The sequence below is a fragment of the Paralichthys olivaceus genome, chromosome 12, assembly GCF_024713975.1.
Source record: "Paralichthys olivaceus isolate ysfri-2021 chromosome 12, ASM2471397v2, whole genome shotgun sequence".
Lineage (NCBI taxonomy): Eukaryota > Metazoa > Chordata > Actinopteri > Pleuronectiformes > Paralichthyidae > Paralichthys > Paralichthys olivaceus.
This window is the reverse complement of record NC_091104.1, coordinates 24,625,448-24,645,692: the sequence shown is the minus strand read 5'-3', so window position 1 is coordinate 24,645,692 and position 20,245 is coordinate 24,625,448. Positions and strand designations below refer to the sequence as shown.

The 20,245-nt window shown below is 40.2% G+C and overlaps 2 protein-coding genes across 2 annotated transcripts in view; one reads left to right on the top strand and one right to left on the bottom strand.

Annotated features, from left to right (window-relative positions):
- adck1 (aarF domain containing kinase 1) overlaps window positions 1-20,245 on the bottom strand; it is a 78,080-nt gene that overhangs the window by 32,977 nt on the left and 24,858 nt on the right. The window contains exon 4 of the mRNA XM_020084570.2: window positions 1,294-1,497. Coding sequence (XP_019940129.1) covers window positions 1,294-1,497 — 204 coding nt within the window. The remainder of the gene's footprint in view (window positions 1-1,293; window positions 1,498-20,245) is intronic.
- On the top strand, window positions 15,340-20,131 carry LOC138412447 (uncharacterized). The gene is made up of 3 exons (XM_069536309.1): window positions 15,340-16,313; window positions 16,541-16,680; window positions 16,798-20,131. Exons 1-3 carry the CDS (start codon window positions 16,160-16,162, stop codon window positions 17,119-17,121), a joined length of 618 nt encoding a protein of 205 aa, XP_069392410.1. The 5' UTR covers window positions 15,340-16,159; the 3' UTR covers window positions 17,122-20,131.

Here is a 20,245-nt window from a genome sequence, read left to right as displayed (position 1 = left end):
GCACAGCAGTGAGGAGAGATGTTCAGGGGAGCTTATCTAATGTCTGAGGTTTAAACACATACATTTCTTAATGTGGACTGGTGCAATCATTTAGGGCCTTTTTCTGCTTTGACTTTATCTTCTGTCCATGCCTCTTCGGTTACACTCAAATACACAAACAGACATGTTTGCCATCATAACATAATAATAATAATAAAGTACACAGCATACCAAAATCGATACACCCAAGTTAAAGGGATAGTTTATCTAATTGAAACATTTATGAAATCTGCCCGGACTGGGTCCGTGGCATGTGCAGCAACATGTTCTCTGTTTGTGGAATTGAGAAAGGCACTTCTTTGACACGCACAAACACACACACCCACACACACACACACACACACACACAACACTATGGGAGTGTGTGGCAGAGGGAGAAGACTAATGTACTTTATCAGAGAATAACAGAACAATTGCCTTCCAACCGGCAGCCTCTAAAAGGCTGTCATAACAACTAGTTTGAGAATAGACTCCGCACTCTGTGCTAACAGCAGCCTTAACAGCTACATCAGGAGTATGGCTTTTGGTTATGAAATGAAATGAGGACAGAGTGTCTGACATATCCACTTCTGCTTAAAAAGTCCTTTTTTTCTGCTTCTTGCAGTTCCTATCCTTACAGCGTGAGTCTGGCAGTAAAATTACGCTGTAACCTCAAGAAATACATGTGTGATATAAATAAATATAAAGGTTAAAGAATATGTTTTGTCTTAACTGTGTATCAATAATCCATGAGTGCTTGGACATTTACTTACTCATACCCAACAGGTTTAATACATCTATAATAATGGCTTAACACAACTCCAACAGCTGTGGAGGTTTGTTTTCCCAAAATACCTGATAAATTCATCAAACTATTTAAATCCAGATATTTTCTGCAGACACAATGCAGCAGTCAGTCAGTCATCCGAGTTCAGATTTGGTTCTGAACAAATGTGAGCACTAAGAGACGTAAAGTACACATTTAAACATCTACACACAGCGCAGTGCATTAGAAGCTCGGTGCTCTTCTTTAGTCTCACATTTCCCCACCTTGCCCTGATTCCACCACCAGCTCATTATGAGATGGGACCTGCTGATACCAGCAGAAACATCCAAAAGTGACAGGGCTGGGCACACACATGTGGGACGTTCATTATTTTCTCCAGAAAGCAGTTAGATAGACCATCAGTTTAATTAATAAAGACAACTATGTTGGATTTGGTCTGTGCCCTCCTGAGTAATAACAGAATCCAGGTCCAGTCTACTGACACTTACCTCCTTACCGAGGTCTTCTCTGATGACCTGCCGGATCTGCTCCATGCTGCTCTGAGGGGCTCGGCTGTGAAGCACCTTCAGCGTGGATGTGTACTCCTCAGGCAGCAGGTAGTCCAGAGCACCGAGGTGCTGGCCTACCTTGATGAAAGTGCCACGATTGGCACAGCACAAATCTAGGAGACGCTCTGCTGACCGCCGGTGAACCTGCAGGCGATGGAACAGAGAAAAAAACAACACACCGTATATAAAATGGCACAGGGATGGTTAGGAAAGGCTTGAGGGTCACTAAAATCAAAAGGAATTGTTCCCTTGGAAGAATGAGTGCACAAAACAACTTTCATGGCATTCTCACATGAGATATTATGTGCAACAATAGTTTGGTTTATATGAAAACAATTGAAGCCACCATCATACCTGAACATGAAGCAACTCACGTTGTGTGCCGAACCTAAAACACACACTCATCCCCCTGTGATCATAAACGAGCTAATATACTCAGTTACAAACCAGAGATTATTTGTCACATTATGTAAACATATTAGTCAGGCACAAGAAACACAAGTATTCACTTCATCAATGATTTTGATATTTTACCATTAAGTATGGTCTGAGGAGTCATGATTCACGCCCGTGTGTCCTTGCATGCTCATTTGTGCCGCTCAATTTTTATAATCACGATTTGTCAAAATTGTAATCATGATTATTTAACACGTTTACTCTCTGACTTTGGAAGCATCACGCATTAATTGAATTTTTACAGAAAAACAAATTGTCGTCGCCGTGATCAGAGTGTCTACACTGCCTGAGTGAGCAGAGAAGAACTTCTCACTTGTCTGCAGGAGCGAGAAAGTGTGTGTGTGTGTGTGTGTGTGTGTGTGTGTGTGTGCGTTTGTGTGCATTTGTGTGTGTGCTTTTGCTCTTCACAGAATTGGTTACTTAAGTTATTGGTCGATGATTTTGGATGATGAATCCGGATCGTTCCGGTCACTTCAATCCTGATGACCTGGCTGTGCGCATCATGTTACCTCTCATGTTGTGTTTGGCAGGTGAACTGCGCATGAGCTAGCAAGATGTTGAATATGTGTCTCATAAACACTACAGCATATTAAACAAACACGAAGTAAACCTCAAGAACTGTATAGCTGTAAACACTTCTGATTGGTGTTGGTGTTTATTGTTAATGTGTAAAGTGACTGCAGGTCCGCTGGGCAGTGAGGAGGGAGGACATGTGGTGTATAGTGCCTATAGTGTTCTTCTGCTGTAATCCTGAATTTAACTGAGTACATAGCCCAACTTTTATTCTAGGAAATACAGTTGTTATAAAAATGACAAAGCAGAAACGCAGCAGAAAATACTGCCTGTGTGAACAGAAGATGACTGCGACATGCAAGCATGCGTCGCTCACACAGGCAGTGTGGCCTGGGTGTCATAAGGAAAGACAAAACAAGAGCCTCACTGCAAAATCAAAAGCAAGATAATAATCATTTTCTCTTGATTACTTTGTTTTCATAGTCATTGGAAGCAATAATCGGAATTGAAATTCAATTAATTACCCAGCCCTAACGGACAGTATGAAAAGGTAACTGTTAACTAGAAAGGATGGAAATTCTTTGGTTGTGATTTTATGTGACTTGTGTTTCAGTGATATGGAAGTTAAGGAAGAAGAGTCGTCTCTAACTGTTGTAAGGCCACACCCTATGTTTGCATTCTCAGGCACCTGATGAAGAGTCTCTCTTCTGTTTCTCCTCACATATCGCACCAATGCAAAAGCATCATGAGCACAAACAGGTGTTGACACAATTACCACAACTTCTCACCCTGCTTATTGATGTGTTTCCCACTAATGTAAATGCACATGTCACTTTAGTCACCGTTGTTAAGTAGCCAGTTGAGCAGTGTCGGAAGTGTTAGAATCCTTAGAAGAGGATTTCAGCATTTTCACTTCCAGCTGGTTCGAATCGGAAACATGAAACAAGACCACCTCACCCCACAAATAAATATTTGTTTTTGTAGCTCTTCACCCAATTCTCACTTACATACGATGTATACACCGTTTACGTAACCAAATGAGGGCAATCAGATGAGACTGTGCCTGAGGTGATGGTGTGTGATGGTCCTGTCCCGTCTGTCCTACTCGAACCAGCTGGAAGTGATAATGCTTACAGAGAGCTCCTCTCCTGAGACCAGCGCAAATAAAAAGCCATGAAATTAGCTCCCCTTAACCTCTGTAACCCCACTACACACACACACACACACACACACACACACACAGAGTCCCAAAGGACATTCTGACATGAGTGTCATCTGGGCATTGATGACAATGCAATGACAGAAACAAGTCGCCAGAGATTACCAGATGAGCCTTTTCTCGAGGAAAACCATTTAAGCCACCTCCTCTGTGTTGGATCATAAGGAACACTAACGCTTTAAGTCGAACGAAACTTGAATGATTGCTGGGGCAGTTATTTATGCTAAAGATATTTTGGGATGCAAACTCGGACTCCTACCCAACTTCCGTTATAAAACCGAATACATCAAAAAATCCAAACGACCAAATAATAACAAAATAAATAATATAGGAAACCCTTTTCAATTAAGTCCATTTGAATAAATCATTTTTGTCATAAGGGCCACATAGGAAAAACAAAATTCTGAGAAATACTGTTTTCAAAATGTATCTCACAATGCTGGTGATTTTAATTGTGTGTCAGAATCTAATTAATTGAGATAATTTTCACTTGAATCTTACACATTTTCCCCATTATTGGGATTTTAAATAAACAAAACAATTCAATAACAATTGGATAAAAACAACTGTAACGTAATGCAACATCTTTCCACACTAAACACTAAAACAAACACTGAAAACTTTAACTTTAAACCTCACTTGCACAGCCTAGTCATAATTCTGATTAAAACCAACAAAATGGTGACATTATACATGCTGTTTTAAATGTAAAACTGCAAATCATTGTTATAGCAGTTTTTTTTTGTTATGTGTATGTTTCTCTGTGTCGCTGCATTATTTACAAGATTTACTCACTAAAGTCTAAGAGTTTACAGACTTGAGTAAATAATAATAATCATTATTATATCATTATGATGGATATTATTTTTAAGATATATTATAATTATTATAAATTTGTACACAACATTGGGGACATTCATTTGCAGTGTTACAGTAATTATATGTCTGGTCGTTGTAGCCTTTTTTCTGCCCGTTGAAGATTTAGTTTTGAACTGTAGAGAAATGTTGCATTTCTTGGCATACATCCTCTGTCGTGAAGATCAAGGTGGGTCTGTTAAGTACGGCTGATCAACATATATCACTGACAAAAGAGACAAATAAACTCATCAATTATTGTGTCTTGGCTGTGTTGTATAATTTCTAAGTCCAATTAACAAATCAATGATTTGAACTAAGCACAGCCTCTGCCTCCAGACAGCCACATCACCTGAAGTCATGTCAGATCTATTTCTGGCAGACTGTATGGGAGCTGATTAGAGGCTCTGATCAGAATGAAAATCTGGCATCAGTTTGCCCACGGCTTGTAGCCTAATCATCAGATTCATCATCACTGCTCTCTCTCCCCTCTCCTTCAGTAATCAGTATGCTTTGTCCAATGGAGGTGGGCTCACAGCTTGAGGATGACATCACCATGGCAATGCTGCTCACTGACAGCCTGAGGGGACTGCTGCTCTGGGATAGGCTGACGCTGGCCACCACCCACCATCTCCACACACGCGGCATCCAATCAAATGGGCCGTTAGTGAATTAGACACAGGGGTTAATTTGTGGTACATCACAGAGACACAGGAGCTCAGTGCAGAATGCCTCTGGGTATCTCTCCACTCATCCTCTTCACACAGTTGGCAAGGACAGTAAATAGAAGGCTAGAGGTGTGTGTGTGTGTGTGTTTGTTTGTGTGTGTGTGTGTGTGTGTGTGTGTGTGTGGTTTGCAGGGTGGTGTGTAATGGATGCTAGAGGGTGGAAGAACGAGGGAATGGCGGCTAGAAAGAGGAGACAGTTGAATAGAGCTAGGTGGAAGGGGAGAAGGGAAGGCAATAAGGAAACCTTGAAATGCTGTTACTATTCAAATGTAAGTAGTTAAACTTTGCAGCTATCTATCTATCTATCACAATGTTGATCACACCCATTCAATGGTCTGATAAGAGAGAAATCAGGTGTGGTAACAGTCCCCTTGTAGCCTCTGGACTACATTATGAATCAGAAATGCTCTTGATGGCCACTATCTAGATAAATAACAGATAGACACGCACATCAGTCTTCTGCCTCCGTGAGAAAACACGTGAAAAACACAAGTTGTTCTCTGGTTTGGTGTCAGCAAAGAGCAACTATAACATAATTAACAAAACAAAACTTTTCAAACTTTATAAATGGTCAGATTACCATTCAAACATTGACTCATTTTGATGAATATCTAATGTGAAATCAAAGCCTGACTCATACATTATGAGCCAGTGGGTCAGTGCAAACACCCCCATCAGAGCTTTTAACTGTAATTAAGTAACACGGTTCATCAGAGGAATCAGATTACACACGTAATAAGCAACAAAAATCAACGCTTTACTTATTCTGATCTCTACAGGCAATTTTGTGTGAGTCAGTTTTGGTGGGACTGGGTGGACTTATTTAAAACAACATGGAATAACCTCTCCTTTCATTCAGCTACTTCACTCTATTTCCTTCTCATATACCTGACAAACAATGAACGTTATCCAGAAGAAACCTGTTAAATTAGGTTTTGCATCCTCTAACCTGATTATAGAAACTAGATGTCTTACATGACAGTTAATGTATCATTTTATTAAAGACTGTAACATGGTTACCCTAAGGCAGGCCATGGCGAAAAACATCTCAAACCACCACCCTTAAATCCATCTCTGGCTTAATTTACTTCTAAGAAAACAATGGGGAGCCATCCCTATAAATAAACCTCATCCACTACACAGTCTCAAAGGCCTTTAAGGTCATCAACATTAACGTTAACATGAGAGTTAACACCTTGTCACATGGGTAAGTTGTCACATTGTTGATATCTTCACCTCTGGAGGGCGATACTTAAAAGTTGAACACTAGATTTGTGTATCTGCTTCGTCTGATGTCATATCCGGTCTGGGAAAAAGCAAGGCACGCTGGCCCTGTACACACCTGGTGTTAACATGTGGTTCTCGTGACCGCAACACAAATGGACAGCTAACAGGTGTGAACACAGTGAGAATGCAGAGCAATCTGATCAAGCCAGACCACATCGGAGGCGGTCTAGGCCACATGTGTCCACATTCTTTTAGCAGTGTGAACGCACATGCTTCCTGGGCCACATATGAAGGACCCACTTCTTTGCTGACGTCCTCTGACTCACTGCAGTTTCACTACAATCAAATATATCATTTATCTTCTCGTTGATTTGTTTGTGACCACAATATCAACACCGATCACCACATCATTATATTTATGTGACAAGTCCGGCACTGTACTGAACTAAGATACGGAAATGAAATGAATACACAATACTGTATTACTATACTTTGTTCTTTTATTTGATATGCAATCTTTAACAATTGGATGTATTCATTTTAAGATACATGACACACAACACACAAGACTCTGGGTACAGAAAAGACTGAGCATGGCTCAACTTCTACTTCTCATTCCAAGTATCTCCTATCTGGATAACATCCTATTAAGATTTAAGACACTTTGATTTAAACCCAGTGTTATATGAGTTTGCAGCACCCGTCTAATAAATATACTGATATGAGAGGAAGAAGAGGGAGCGACGGTCGTCTCTTCTTGCCTCAGTGGTTCATCATCAGATTGATAGTCACAGTGAAATAATCGCATTTCCCAATAAATAAAAACACAAGCTGTCAAAAAGTCCAGGTTGTAATACACAAAGCTCCCCCCCTACTGACAGCTGTGATGCTGTGGTCGTGTGTGTTACTGTCTGTGCTCCAGTCTGGGCTGTTGCATTTCTTGAATTGGTGCATGGTCGCACCACGTGATGCTTAGTTAGTGCCCAAGTCAAAGTGCCTGGTCAGACCTGACTTGAACACCCGTCTTGGATGATCTGATCAAAAGAGGGCAGCTTTAAGTTTGTCACTTCCCACCTGGCATGAGAATGTGACCACTTGTGATCAGATCTAATGTCTTCAGTGTATGTGCAAATACAAACGTAAATAATCCTCACCCAAGAACAGTTTCACTGCAAATGTTTCCAGTTCTGTTTTCAGTCATGTCCAGAGTGCTTGTTTATATTATGAGAATAATGCATAACTGTGTGGCCTGTACATGACAACTCTGGAGCCCTACATTCTGCAATGGGAAATGGGTGTTTTCAGGTCTTCTGCTGCAGAAATCTGAATGAAGAAACTATTTTGGTGCATTGTTCACAGCTTCAATCCATAAATATTCTCAAAAAAAGTGCTACTGTTTAATGAAAACTGTTCCAAAGCGGTGCTTGGCCTCTTGTTTTGTGTTTCTCTGTAACTCACTCTGTCTTTATGTATGTAATTAAAGCATCGGCCCTGGGGCCAATTCCCTGCGGTGCAGGTCGGTGGACAGCCTTCCGATGCCATTAAGCACAGATGGCAAATTGTTTTCTAGGAATCGCTCCTCCTCTCCCTTTGTGCTCTCTGATTGTGTGCAAGTGTTGCAGGGAGAGGCAGAGACATAAAGCCAGCAGAGTCCACACAATTCTGAAATCAATTCCACTGATTCTCTCTGAAGACAGAAAGACAGACAGAGAGACAGGCAGACAGGTTCAATGAACTCAGCCAAACTGCTGATAAAATACTTTTTTCCAGACAAATAAATCATTATGAATTGTTTTTATTGCTGTTTTTTTGCAGTATTGTTAATATGTCTGTGCAATCAATAGATAAGTCCATTTGTGATTCCGTAACTTACATGTGTTTATACAATTGAATACGATATATTTCCATTATTGTTATCGTCATTTTGTCTTAGTTTTACACCTCTGTCCATTAAGCATTAGCATGCTGAGGAGGGGTGGGGGAGTAAGAAGCACTTTTAAGAAAGTCACTTTAAACAGGTTCATTGGGTTAGGGGCCTTACAAGAGAGGGACTTAAAGAAGTCTCAACATCTGTGAAGCAAAGGCTGAGCTATTCGGACTTACACTATGTGGACAAAAGTATTGGGACACACCTCTTAATCATCTAGTTCAGGTGTTTCATTCAGTCGCATTGCCATTGGTTGGACTGGGCCACTTAGTTCCAGTGAAGGTAGATCTTGATGCTTCAGTTTACCAAGATATTCTACAATTCTATGCCTCCAACTTTGTGGGAACAGTTTGGGTAAGACCCTTTTCTGTTCCATCATGACTCCCTTGTGCACAAAGCAAGGTTTCATAAAATCACAGTTGGGTGAGTTTGCTGTGGAAGAACTTGACAGGCCCACACAGAGCCCTGATCTTAACCCCATCATAAACCTTTGGGAGGAACTAGAACAGAGATTTACCAACCAGGCCCTCTCGTCTAACGTCAATGTCTGACCTCACAATGCTCTTCTGGAGGCTGCTATAGCTGCAAAGGGGGGGACCAACACCATATTGATGCAACTGGAAAACATCTTTCATTATGCTATGTTCACATCAAATTAGATGGTTGGTAAACATAGGGAAGATATCCCTTTAGGCGACTGAGCATCAGCTGAAGCCAAAACCTTTTGGTGGTGTGAGGTTATAAATACTGTAGGTTGGCCTCCATTATGTTTGGGTTAAATGTGAACGATGGGTCAGACTAAAGCTGATCTGGGGCTCCGATATTTGTTAATGTTTTCAGGCACTTTCATGTTATTAAAGGAACAATCCAACACTTTTGGAAATATGTACCGGGTGTGAAGATCACACTCATGTAGGAAAGTAATTGTATAAGTAAGTTTGATCACAATAAGTTTGTCTTATTAGTCTTTAGTGCTTTTATTGTATGAGCTCTAATAATGTATCCTCTTCTGTCTAGTATTTTATAGTCATAATGTATGGCATCTTAGTCTTGTGAAAAATGCATATTTCTTTAGGTAATTGATATTATGAATGCCAAGCAATATACAACAGTAGCTTAATAATTGTGTCTCATTGTGTAGCGGGTCAAAGGTGTGAGTGTGTTGTGTGCAGCTGGACAGCAGAGCAGAGAGCAGGGCCCTATACTGGGAGCCCAGCTGCAGTAATTGATTTCTGCTGCCACACCACAGCTAAATGACTGGGATTAGTGGACTATGAACAAGGCCTATTTATTATTGGGCTGCTCATGATTAGCTCGTTACTCAGCTCACTGAGGCCCATCTTGCCTCCTGTCACTTGGGGGGGGTGCGGGCTATATGTGAATGTGCATGTTTGTCGGCAGATTTAATCCTGTGTTGTCAAGAGGCCTCGTCTGCAAGTATTAAAGCAACAAAGCTTGAGGGGTTAGCAAGGGCATTCACAAAAAAGTCCTTCAGCGTTTAATACAATGATACTGAATGTATCTCATAGCTCTGCAGTGCCGTGTATTAAATATGTAATTTATTTTAACACAGGCCAACAGCAATACAACAAGGTGGGACAAATACCAGCTATTCGTTATCTCTTACAGCCGGCAGTAGACACAGGCCCTTACTATGCTTCTGTGATGGTGCTGTTTTCTCTTACTGTGATGTGAAAAGCATAGCAAGGATGTGAGACTCAGTCTCAAATGTGGTAATAAGTGAAAGAAATGAAGAACGGACAAGAGAGTGAGAGGTGGTGGTGTTGGGTGGTGATTTTTCACTGCAAGCCTCAGTTCATTTCATGCTTGGCATTTTATTATCATGCTTCAGTAATTGTGTCTTAGTGCCACATGAACGACAGAAATGTTCTCTGCCACGACCCGGTGGATACTGTGAATCAGTGACGATCAGCGAGACTGTCCTCTTGAAAAAAATGCCCTCGTCGTCTGAGCTAGCTGCTTGTGTCTATAGGATTGGTCAACAACACAGGACTTATGGGAGACCATAGTTTGTTCCTGGTGTGGAACAGATCAACAGTGATGTTTAATTTGATTCATGACCATTCTAATACATTAACAGTGTTTTCATTATTATTGTTATTGCATTATTATTACTAGTAGTAATAATAATAATAATACATAATAACAGTATAATGTATACATCTGCTATGGATTTTTGTGTTTGTTAGTGTATTTGTTAGTTAGCAGAATTATACTAAATCTATATTCAACTGAATCATGATTAAATTGTCTGCTTAAAGAGACGTTGAAGCAGATCCAAATTAAAATCCATATATGGTGAAATTAAAGGTACAGTGTGTAGAATATTGTGATATCTAGTGTTGAAATTGAATGTTGAAGCTGAACACCCCTCACCCTCTCCTTCCAAACATGAAAATAACCTGTGGTGAACTTCAGTTGTCATAAAAACTCAAAAGGTGTTTAGTTTAGGAATCTTAATCTTAATTATATTAATTAGTTTGGCTGGACTACTGTAAACAAAATATGGCGGCCTCCGTAGAGAGGACTCCCTTGATGTAAATATAAAGTATTTACATATAAAGGGCCTTTTCTGGGGTAAAGAAAACTACAATTCATACAATTTAGAAATGAACTAGTGACATAATGAGGATTATTCTACATTGATTTTCTGCCAATAGTTCCCTTTCACCTTAATCTTACACACTGAACCTTTAAATGTGGTTAAATAAGGAGACTGTTGGGCCTTGGCAGATGTATATACTCTGAGTGACATTCTTGTTATAACGATTAACAAATGCTTTTCTATGTCAAAGCACAACCAGAGCTGGATATCAGACCAATTCCAATGACAGAATTAGATTCACATCTTTCAACTGCATGTGTCATGTGATTGTTTTGCTCCAATCACGACCGAGTGAAATTCCTACAGCTGTCACAGTGTTAACCTTTAGTCCCTTTATAAACAATAACTAGCAAATCTTCAAAAACAATTTGTATTTATTTGTTTAATCACATATGGATAGTTACATTTTCTGCTCAATAAGGACTGACATTTTGAACTTGAACTTATTTGTATTCATTGAGCTTGAAGGATGTCAATGACCCAGCAAAATCATCACAGAATAACGCCAGCTGTCTGTTCTTTATACCATTAACATGATGTCTGGTTGTTGGAATTCATACTTTGAAGTTTGTTTCTTGCCGTGTCTTGAAGTAAGTGTCCTTTCTCTCTCACAAACCTTCAAGTCTCCTCATCTGTTTCACTTCTTGTTTATACAATAATGTGACTGATTATTGCTAAAGCTCAGCCTTACTCCACCTGTTGATTCTCTATTCCCCTGCGTCTCATCCACAATGTGTTTAGCTGCACCTGGTTTGCACCAATGGCTGTGGTCCCTCTCATATGTGTTCGCACCTGGAGATTTAGTTGCGTAATTGTGCCATGTTGCAGAAACTTGTGATTCCTTCCTTTCAAAAGGTGTGAGACATTTGTCTCACTTTTTTTTTTTTAACACTATGAATATCCACCTGCTGCAGCTCCATCAGAGTGGACACTCAACAGACAGAGCCATCATACAAATAGTAACTTTCTTACAGTGATTTGATTTTGAAGAAACTGATTCAATTTAGTATAGACAATGGAGGCTTTTGTTGTTCTAAAGTTTTTGCATCTGTGTCTAGAATACTTTGAGACACTACACCTTCATCTAGCTTCACAGCTGTGGAAGAAGGTGTAGTGCAACAGTATGAAACAGAGCAGAACAAACCCTCACATTTGAAGTAAAATAAATCCAACATTTGGTAATAGTGGTTGACTGGTAAAAAAAGGCTAAATAATATATATTTAAAGTAAAAAAATAGAAAATAAAAAAGTAAATTAAAACTAATTTAGCTCTTTGAGCACAGAAACAATTAATCCATGGATATTGCACTGGATCCTGCGGATAATCTCTGCAGACTGATGTGAGCATGTAAGAAAGTTTACGCTACAGCAGCAACATTCAGTACACGTTGTGGAGGGGACACAGTGCTGGCTTGTTGCTGACAAAGCTAAAGTGATTAATAGGCTGAAGTGAATAGCTGACTTTATGACAAATGATTTGTGTGTGAGTAATACAAGCTGTACGTTTTACACAGTGAGCTCAGTTATAACATGGAAACTAATGAGGAACATATACATATAGTTGTTCTCTGGGAGCAGTTAAGTGCAGATTAAACAAGTTTGGGGTGCCAAGCAGGATGTCAGTCACCTGCATTGGGGGCGGTCCTGTCCAGACCAGATGCAAAATTATGAATGTTTGTATAAAGGTTTTGGTCTCTGTTAAATAATCTTTAAGCCACTTGTTTGATGTCCATAAGCTCTGTCAATAATAATGTTAACCTTATTAGATTGCTGACTACTGAGATTTTGAACCGTGTTGCTTTTGGTCAAAGAAAAGTCCAGAAAGTATTGACATGCAATATTGTTTCACTATTTATAGTTGTGCCATACAATATATTTTGTCTTTCATTACATTTCAAAAGTTATTTCTAATGTAAACACAGGCTACCGACCAACTCAACAGCAAATATTTATTTTTAACTTTTAACAGTACTGTTGCAACACAAACTGCAGATAGCTTGTGCTATTGACACTGTTTGCCCAAATCTGTGCAAAAGATGTTGAAAAGTATTAACACTGAGTTGAAAAATGCAAGCTGTTCTCTATTTTTTCTTATAAATGACACATCATGTTTGAGTGTACACTGCTTGAAAAACATACAGCATAGAAATCTTGTGCTCTGAGGTGCTGTGCCAGCTGCTGTTTGACTTCTTTGCCCTGGGTGGCACAGAGACAACACCAGTGAGTATTTGTACTGCTGCTGCTGGGGCTGGAGATCAGCTTGTCAGCAGTGATCTGACTACAGCAGACAGCTGGGAAGCAAATGTTAAACGTTCCCCCTCCTACATATCCCTTCAGGATTTTACCACCTCAGACTTGTTTTGCTGATAAGCTTCTGCCATGAGCTCATCAAGGTCAGCAATTCTCTAGCTCCACCATAGTATTTGCATAGTGTGTCCCTCAGAGAGCGGAAGTTGATGAGTGGCATTGGGCACTTATCTGAGCGGAACATTGTCCCTTTTTTCCTAAGGGAAGACAGCAGTACTGTTAAACTGAGGGATGCAGTCAGTGCTGACATCTGCTGGTGGAAATATTTAGTGCCTTCCAGTCTGACATCAGATTGAGTAGAATGGTTTCTTAGTGCAAATGAATGCTCATTACAGATGCAAAATAAGCACTTTTAAAAATAATTGTATTCAGAAGAAGACACCAATATGTTTTGACATGACTAACATGTATAACAACTCAATTCTGAGTAATAAACAGCCCCATTCAATTTGTGCAATGTTGCCACTATATATAAAGACTGAAAATGATATGAAGACTGATCAGTTACCCCACATCTTACTGTAATGCTGGAAACAAGGAAACAAATCCCAGTTGTATCTCAATCCGACAATTTGACATTTTATGTACCATCTTTCTCCTGAGAGGGTGAACACTCTTATCCCATCTTAAAGGCCCAAATGCCATTGCATACCCCAACTGCTCTATTACAAAACAAACTAATAATCAAGCAATTTGCTGAGCAAATGCTCATTTTTCTTCTACTGCTGTAATGACAATACTTGCTTGAGGTTGTGCTCTGAGAATCATCAGTCAATATGTTGTGCACTACATTAACTCATAGGTTGCAACAAACATCGCAGCCTCCAGGCCTGGACACGTTTAACGGGAAACACTCACAATCCATGCCAAGATCTCTGCACTGTAGCTGCTGTAGCTCTGGCTACATGCTTTATCATAATTCTACACAAATACAAATCCAGCTTCAGACTCTACTTTTAATGCAATTATCTTCAATAATGGAGCAGACTGTGGAAATGATTTATAGTTTTAGTGAATTAATAATAAAATTAGCTTTCATTGATCAATACAACCTCAACTCAAAGTCCTGGGGAAAATAAATTAACCGTTGATGCTTAAATATTACACTCATCATTGTGATGCTTTGTCCTGGGGCACTGTGGATGTCAATGCTGAGTAGATAAACATTAACATTTCCACTCAAAGTGATTGTATCTCTTCGCAAAGCTGTTATGAATGAGCTCAAGGAAGTAACCCAAAAGAACAAGAGCCTCTCTAGTACTTGACACTTTGAAAAACCCAATCAATCCCAAACTGTGACAGCTAACCATAGTGTCTAAACTCGAAGTCATTGGAAGTTGCAGTGCTCAAGAGATATACTGGACATATTAAAGACAGCAAGCAGCATGGTGCCCCATCATTTAACCAGCATGGTTTAGAACAGGACCTTACTGAATCACACTGAATATAATCTGGATCCGTTCAAACTCAGGCAATAGGTCAGATCTCAGTTAATATGGAACCATGTGGATCTGAAGACCCATTGATCCATCCATTTTTTCCACTTATCTAGGGCAGGTATATGATGGCAGCAGGAAAAGCAGGGTAGTCCAGATTTTTACAGAGACATAACAGAGACTTTAGTTCAGGAGGTCCATCAGCCAGATGAGACATAAAACCTCTTCAAAGTTTGGAACCCAGGATCTCATCTCAGTTGGAATTCCCAGAAAACCTCAAAGGGGTCTAGGAGTCAGATAAATACAGTAGATTAAACCTTCTTTTAGGTTCAAAGAAGCAGCACACTCTCTTTAGATGTCTGCTCCTACACAGCAAATGTGCCAGTGTTCTTTTTTCAGTGTTGGTGTAAATTAACAGGGGTTACTATTAATTTTACTCAGAATTGATCAAAATTAACTCCCCCTAGAGTCCGTTCGTGATAGTGTAAGAGTTGATATCCGTCGTTCTGAGAATCACTCTGAATTTACACTCTGGCTCGTTCAACTGGCCATACCCACCATTTGAATCGCTCGCTGTGGCAGGCACACACACAGTCAGCACTCAGACTGCAGTCATACTATCGTCGTCCAAATCTCTTCTTTCTACGGTAAGTTAAGTTTCGGTCGATAAAATTGTCTCTTTTGGATTGATATTAGCGTTTGTTTGTTTTTTGTAGTTGCCTGTGGCTGCTAGCTACCTAGCGAAGTTGGCTAGCTAGCTAATGTTAGCTTAGCTCGCTAGCTGGCCAACACTGCGCTGGACCAGGATTTAGCTAACATTAGTTCCTCAAATTATTAAAAGTGTCTATAAAGGAAAGGCTTTTTGAGTAATAGGAACGTATTGAAAAGGTTATAGACATATGAGTATAGTATGACAACATTAAACATGTGCAATGCACATGCCTCCCCATATATTCTGTGTTGCTCACCGTGAGGTTTCTCCAATTTTTTCCCAGTTAAAGGGTTTTCCTGGAGAATTTCCTCAGTTGATGTGAGTCGATGTGTTTTTCTTTATCAACAGGAACATTTCTATGATCACCAGAGTGGTTCTGGCTACCTAGCGTGGAGGCTGAAAACTGTTCAGCGGAACTCTGCTCAAGACAGCAAGAAATCCAAGACCACTTTCCAAGAGGGCCCCAAGACTCCACGCAGTATCCGTTCAGATGAGAAGCAGTTGACCGGTGATGAATGCAGGGAAGCCATATCGGTGATGAAACACTCAAGTGATACTGCCCTTGTCAAAAATAAGATGAAGGCAACATTCCAGCACAGGCAAAAGGTGGTTCAAGACCCAGATACGGCCTCTACTGTCCTGGATCTCTTTCCCAGATTCTTGGATACACCTGGCTTGCTAAACATAAAATTAATTGCTGACGACTTTGTGATTGCCTTATTTTGCTTGACTGTTGCTTGACTCATTCACACACACATACACACAAACGTTTTCTGTTCAAGATCGACCAAGACTTCACAATGATCTTTGGTGAGGAGGTGTCTGGTAAATTCCTCTCCAAGTGGCCAACATTTTTCAAACCAAGAGTCATCACAGATTGCTGCAAGAATTTAACCCCGAGTCCACATGTGGATGAGCTACTTCTGTCTGCACAACAGGAGTCTGATGATGGTGGTAAGTGTTAATTGAATAGTGGACGCAGTAGATTGCACATGCCTTTAGTGTACACAAGAAAAGAAGACATTGTTGTGTTCTTTCATGTTTTTGACCCCTTTACTACAAATCACATACTGCCAGCCATATTCAATCGATGGTGTAATTTAAGAAAACTTTACTATAACTGATTCTGTAATGCTTATAAGGAAATAAAGGACATTTTATAGTCACTTCTAATTCTGCAGTGTGGCATTCTGAAGAGTGGGACTCTGAGATGGCTGCCATCCTTCTGCTGCTTCACCTCTTGCCTCCAACAGTTAAAGGCAAGAAGGCCGGCAAGATGAGCGCATCGGAGGCTGCTAGACGCCTGATCAAGTTCATGAAGGTATTTTCTTAGGGCTGTACTTTTTTCAAGTTGTGTATTGCGCACATCCATTCATGCAGTCAGTCACACATTAATTAAAATCTCTCTCTCTCTCTCTCTCTCTCTCTCACTCTCAAGGTGGGGTCAAGCATGGAGACCTTCCTTAAAGAAACTGGCCCCAAACAGCCCTTTCTTCTCGGAGTCGGAGAAAGAAGCAACAGCATCCAGGATTTCTACATCATCCTGGACCAGAAGGCCATTCCCTGCAGGATGCAGATCCCAGTTGCTGCTTTTGATGAGCTATTCAAGGCGCATTATGCTTTTGCCGTGTCGTATGATGAAGCGCTGTCCAGCTTCTTCATCTTCATCCAAACCACCGTGTATGGAATCGACGTCGGCAAAGTGAAAGAGAGTCCTCGGGTAAAAGAAATCAGAGCAAGGCTTCTTCTCTGTGAAATTTGAAGACCGATTTTGACCAGAAATGTACACATGTTACATTTGCAAGGTACACCACACCAGATGTTCAGTGTTATTTAGACATTTGAAGTTTGAGCATGGATTGTATCCCGGAAGGTCTCTACGCTTGAACTGTGGAGAGTCTGGTTGTTCATTTGTTTTTTGTACATATTCTGGTTACAAACGTCACCTATCTCGAGCACATAAAGACTGTCTTGATCCAGATCCCGTCAGCAGTTTTGAATTTGAGCCTGTAGCTGGACCTTCCACACCAGTGAATGTGGATCCTCCTGTGAGGGTCACTACACATGTTCCAGTTGAAAAGAAGAATATACTGGAGATGTGCAGCTCTATTATTGCTCAGGTTCAAGCCTCAGGTGTTCCAGAGAGTACTGTGCAGTGTTTAGTTGGCTCAATGGAGGAACTGGTTAATGACATCCATGCTCACACAAAGGAAGCTGTTGTTAATTGTTTGTCTTCTGATGCATCTAGAGAAACTTTGGATAGAGTTGAAAGTTGTTTTGATCAACTAGAAAACCCATTGTCAAGTCTTAACACAGAATCTAAAAGGGTGAGGCATTTTGAAAAGAAATGGAATATAGTAGAACCTGTAGAGCATGTTCTGGGTGTCCGTTTTGATGTAAGAAGAGATAGAATAACAGGCACGTATAGGCAAGTTCCGGTCAATGATAAATTCATGTATGTACCTATCCGGGGGTCTCTCTCATCTATGTTTAGTAACAGTGAACTCTGTAACAGTTTCCAAGAAGTAAAACCACACCAGGAGGGATTTTATAGAGATATAAGTGATGGGTCCTACTTTAAAAATCATAGTTTATTTTGTCAGCAAGAACCCGCTCTTCAGATCCAGCTCTACTATGACGATTTTGAAACTGCCAATCCACTGGGCTCAAAAAAGGGTGTGCACAAACTTGGATGTGTTTATTTTGTTTTGAGAAATGTATCACCAAAGCTCAATTCTGTGTTAATGAATATTCATCTTGTCGCTCTCTTTCACTCGGATGATCTTAAGAAATATGGGTTTGAGCCAGTTCTGAAGCCACTTATTGATGATCTTAAGATTTTGGAGACTGAAGGAATACAGTTGCCCTTTTCAGCTACACCTGTGAAGGGTTCAGTCATTCAGGTTACAGGAGACAATTTAGCTCTACATGCACTTTTTGGTTTTGTTGAATCATTCAGTGCGACGTACTGCTGTGCCACTCCCTTCCTTGCAAAGCATATACACCACCCGCCTCACCCGGAAAGCCACCTCGATTGCGAGGGACACCAGCCACCCCGCACACAGCCTTTTCAGCCTCCTACCCTCTGGAAGAAGGTATAGGACCCTCCGTTCCCGCACCACCAGACTCAGCAATAGCTTCATCCACCAAGCTGTCAGGAAGCTAAATTCTCCCCACTCACTCCCCCCAGCCATATCCGACAGTCTGACAACAGGCTGAACCCCCCCCCTTCAAAAATCACTCAGGACTCTGAAACAAACTGTCTCTGCACTTTATCACTTTATCACTTTTTATCACTTATCACTTTTACCTCTTTTAACTTGCACTGCTGTAATGTAATGTTTATCTGTTGTTTATCTGTTGTGCCTGTGCACTTTATATGTTTCACTGTGGGGAGAGTGGGAAACGTTCTTTCGACTGCTTTGTATGTTTACAAGTGAAATAGTTGACAATAAAGCTATTTTGACTTTGACTTGACTTTTGACTTAACTGCTAAAAGTGAATATCAGTCAGTTTTCAGTGAAGATCACCCGGGATTAACTCTACGTTCAAAAGACCTTCATGTTGAGCATGTTCGTGTCATCCAGGAAAATCCTGCTTTGAAATCAACATTTGGTGTCAAACGAGACTGTCCACTCAATTCCCTTCAGTTTTTCCATTCGTCAAACAATTACGCTGTAGACATAATGCATGACCTGCTAGAAGGAGTGGTGCAATATGAGTTAAAGCTTGTGTTTCAGTATTTGATCAAGAATTCAATATCCCTGAGTTCATTGTCTGAAAGAATTGTTAGCTTTAATTATGGATACACACAGAGAAAGAACAGGCCAGGTGGGCTTAAGCTGGATGACAACAGCAAAGATCTTGGACTTAATGCTATCCAGTCTTGGTGCCTCCTACGCAATGCCCCGCTGATATTTGGAGATTTAGTTAAAAGAGAGGATACCTGTTGGCAATTGTTACTCCTTTTAATTCAAATTGTAAACATTGTGTTTTCACCAACTGTAACTCATGGTATGACTTGTTATTTGAAACATTTAATTTTTGAACATCACAAACTTTTTAAATCCATCTTCCCAGAGCACAGTCTCATTCCAAAACATCACCATATGATCCACTACCCAAGCTGTATTAGAAGAATTGGACCACTCACACACATTTGGTGCATGCGATTTGAAGCAAAACATAATTTCTTCAAGAAATCTGTTAAAAACTTCAAAAATATTGCTAAGACTCTGGTTAAGAAACATCAGGCTCAGTTAGCATTTCATTTTGAGAACTTTTATTTCCAAAGATTACAGTTTGGTCCGATCTCCGAAGACCTGGTCAGCAGTATAGAGGGTGGAGAAGTGCTGAATGAAGCTTTTGATGTGCCATCAGTTTCCACCACTTCCTGGGTCAAAAACTATGGCACAGAGTATCAAGTTGGGATGTATGTGGTTACTGGAGTTGAAAATGAGATGCCTTTGTTTAACATGATTGACAGTATAATTGTTAAAGACAACAATGCCTATCTTTTGATTTGTAAAGTCTCGAATATTTTCTTTGATGATCATTTAAATGCATTTGGTATTGAGGAGAAAAATGAGATTTTCACAGTGATCTGTGTAAATGACCTGGTATATTACAGACCTTGTGATAGGCAATTTTCATATGACACCGATGACCAAGTGTACCTTGTTCCATACTGTAATTATATGTGAATCCATGCAGACTGTTGATTCTTAATGTGGTGTGGTGACCATTTAATAAGATTTATTTTTCTGAAGAAGTGTTTGCCTTGTGTATTTTTTGTGATAGGTTTGGCGGGTGGTTAAGGGGGGGTGGGTTTATTGGTAGTCAAATTTTACATTATATTGGTCTGAATGCATTGGTAGTCAGTGTAG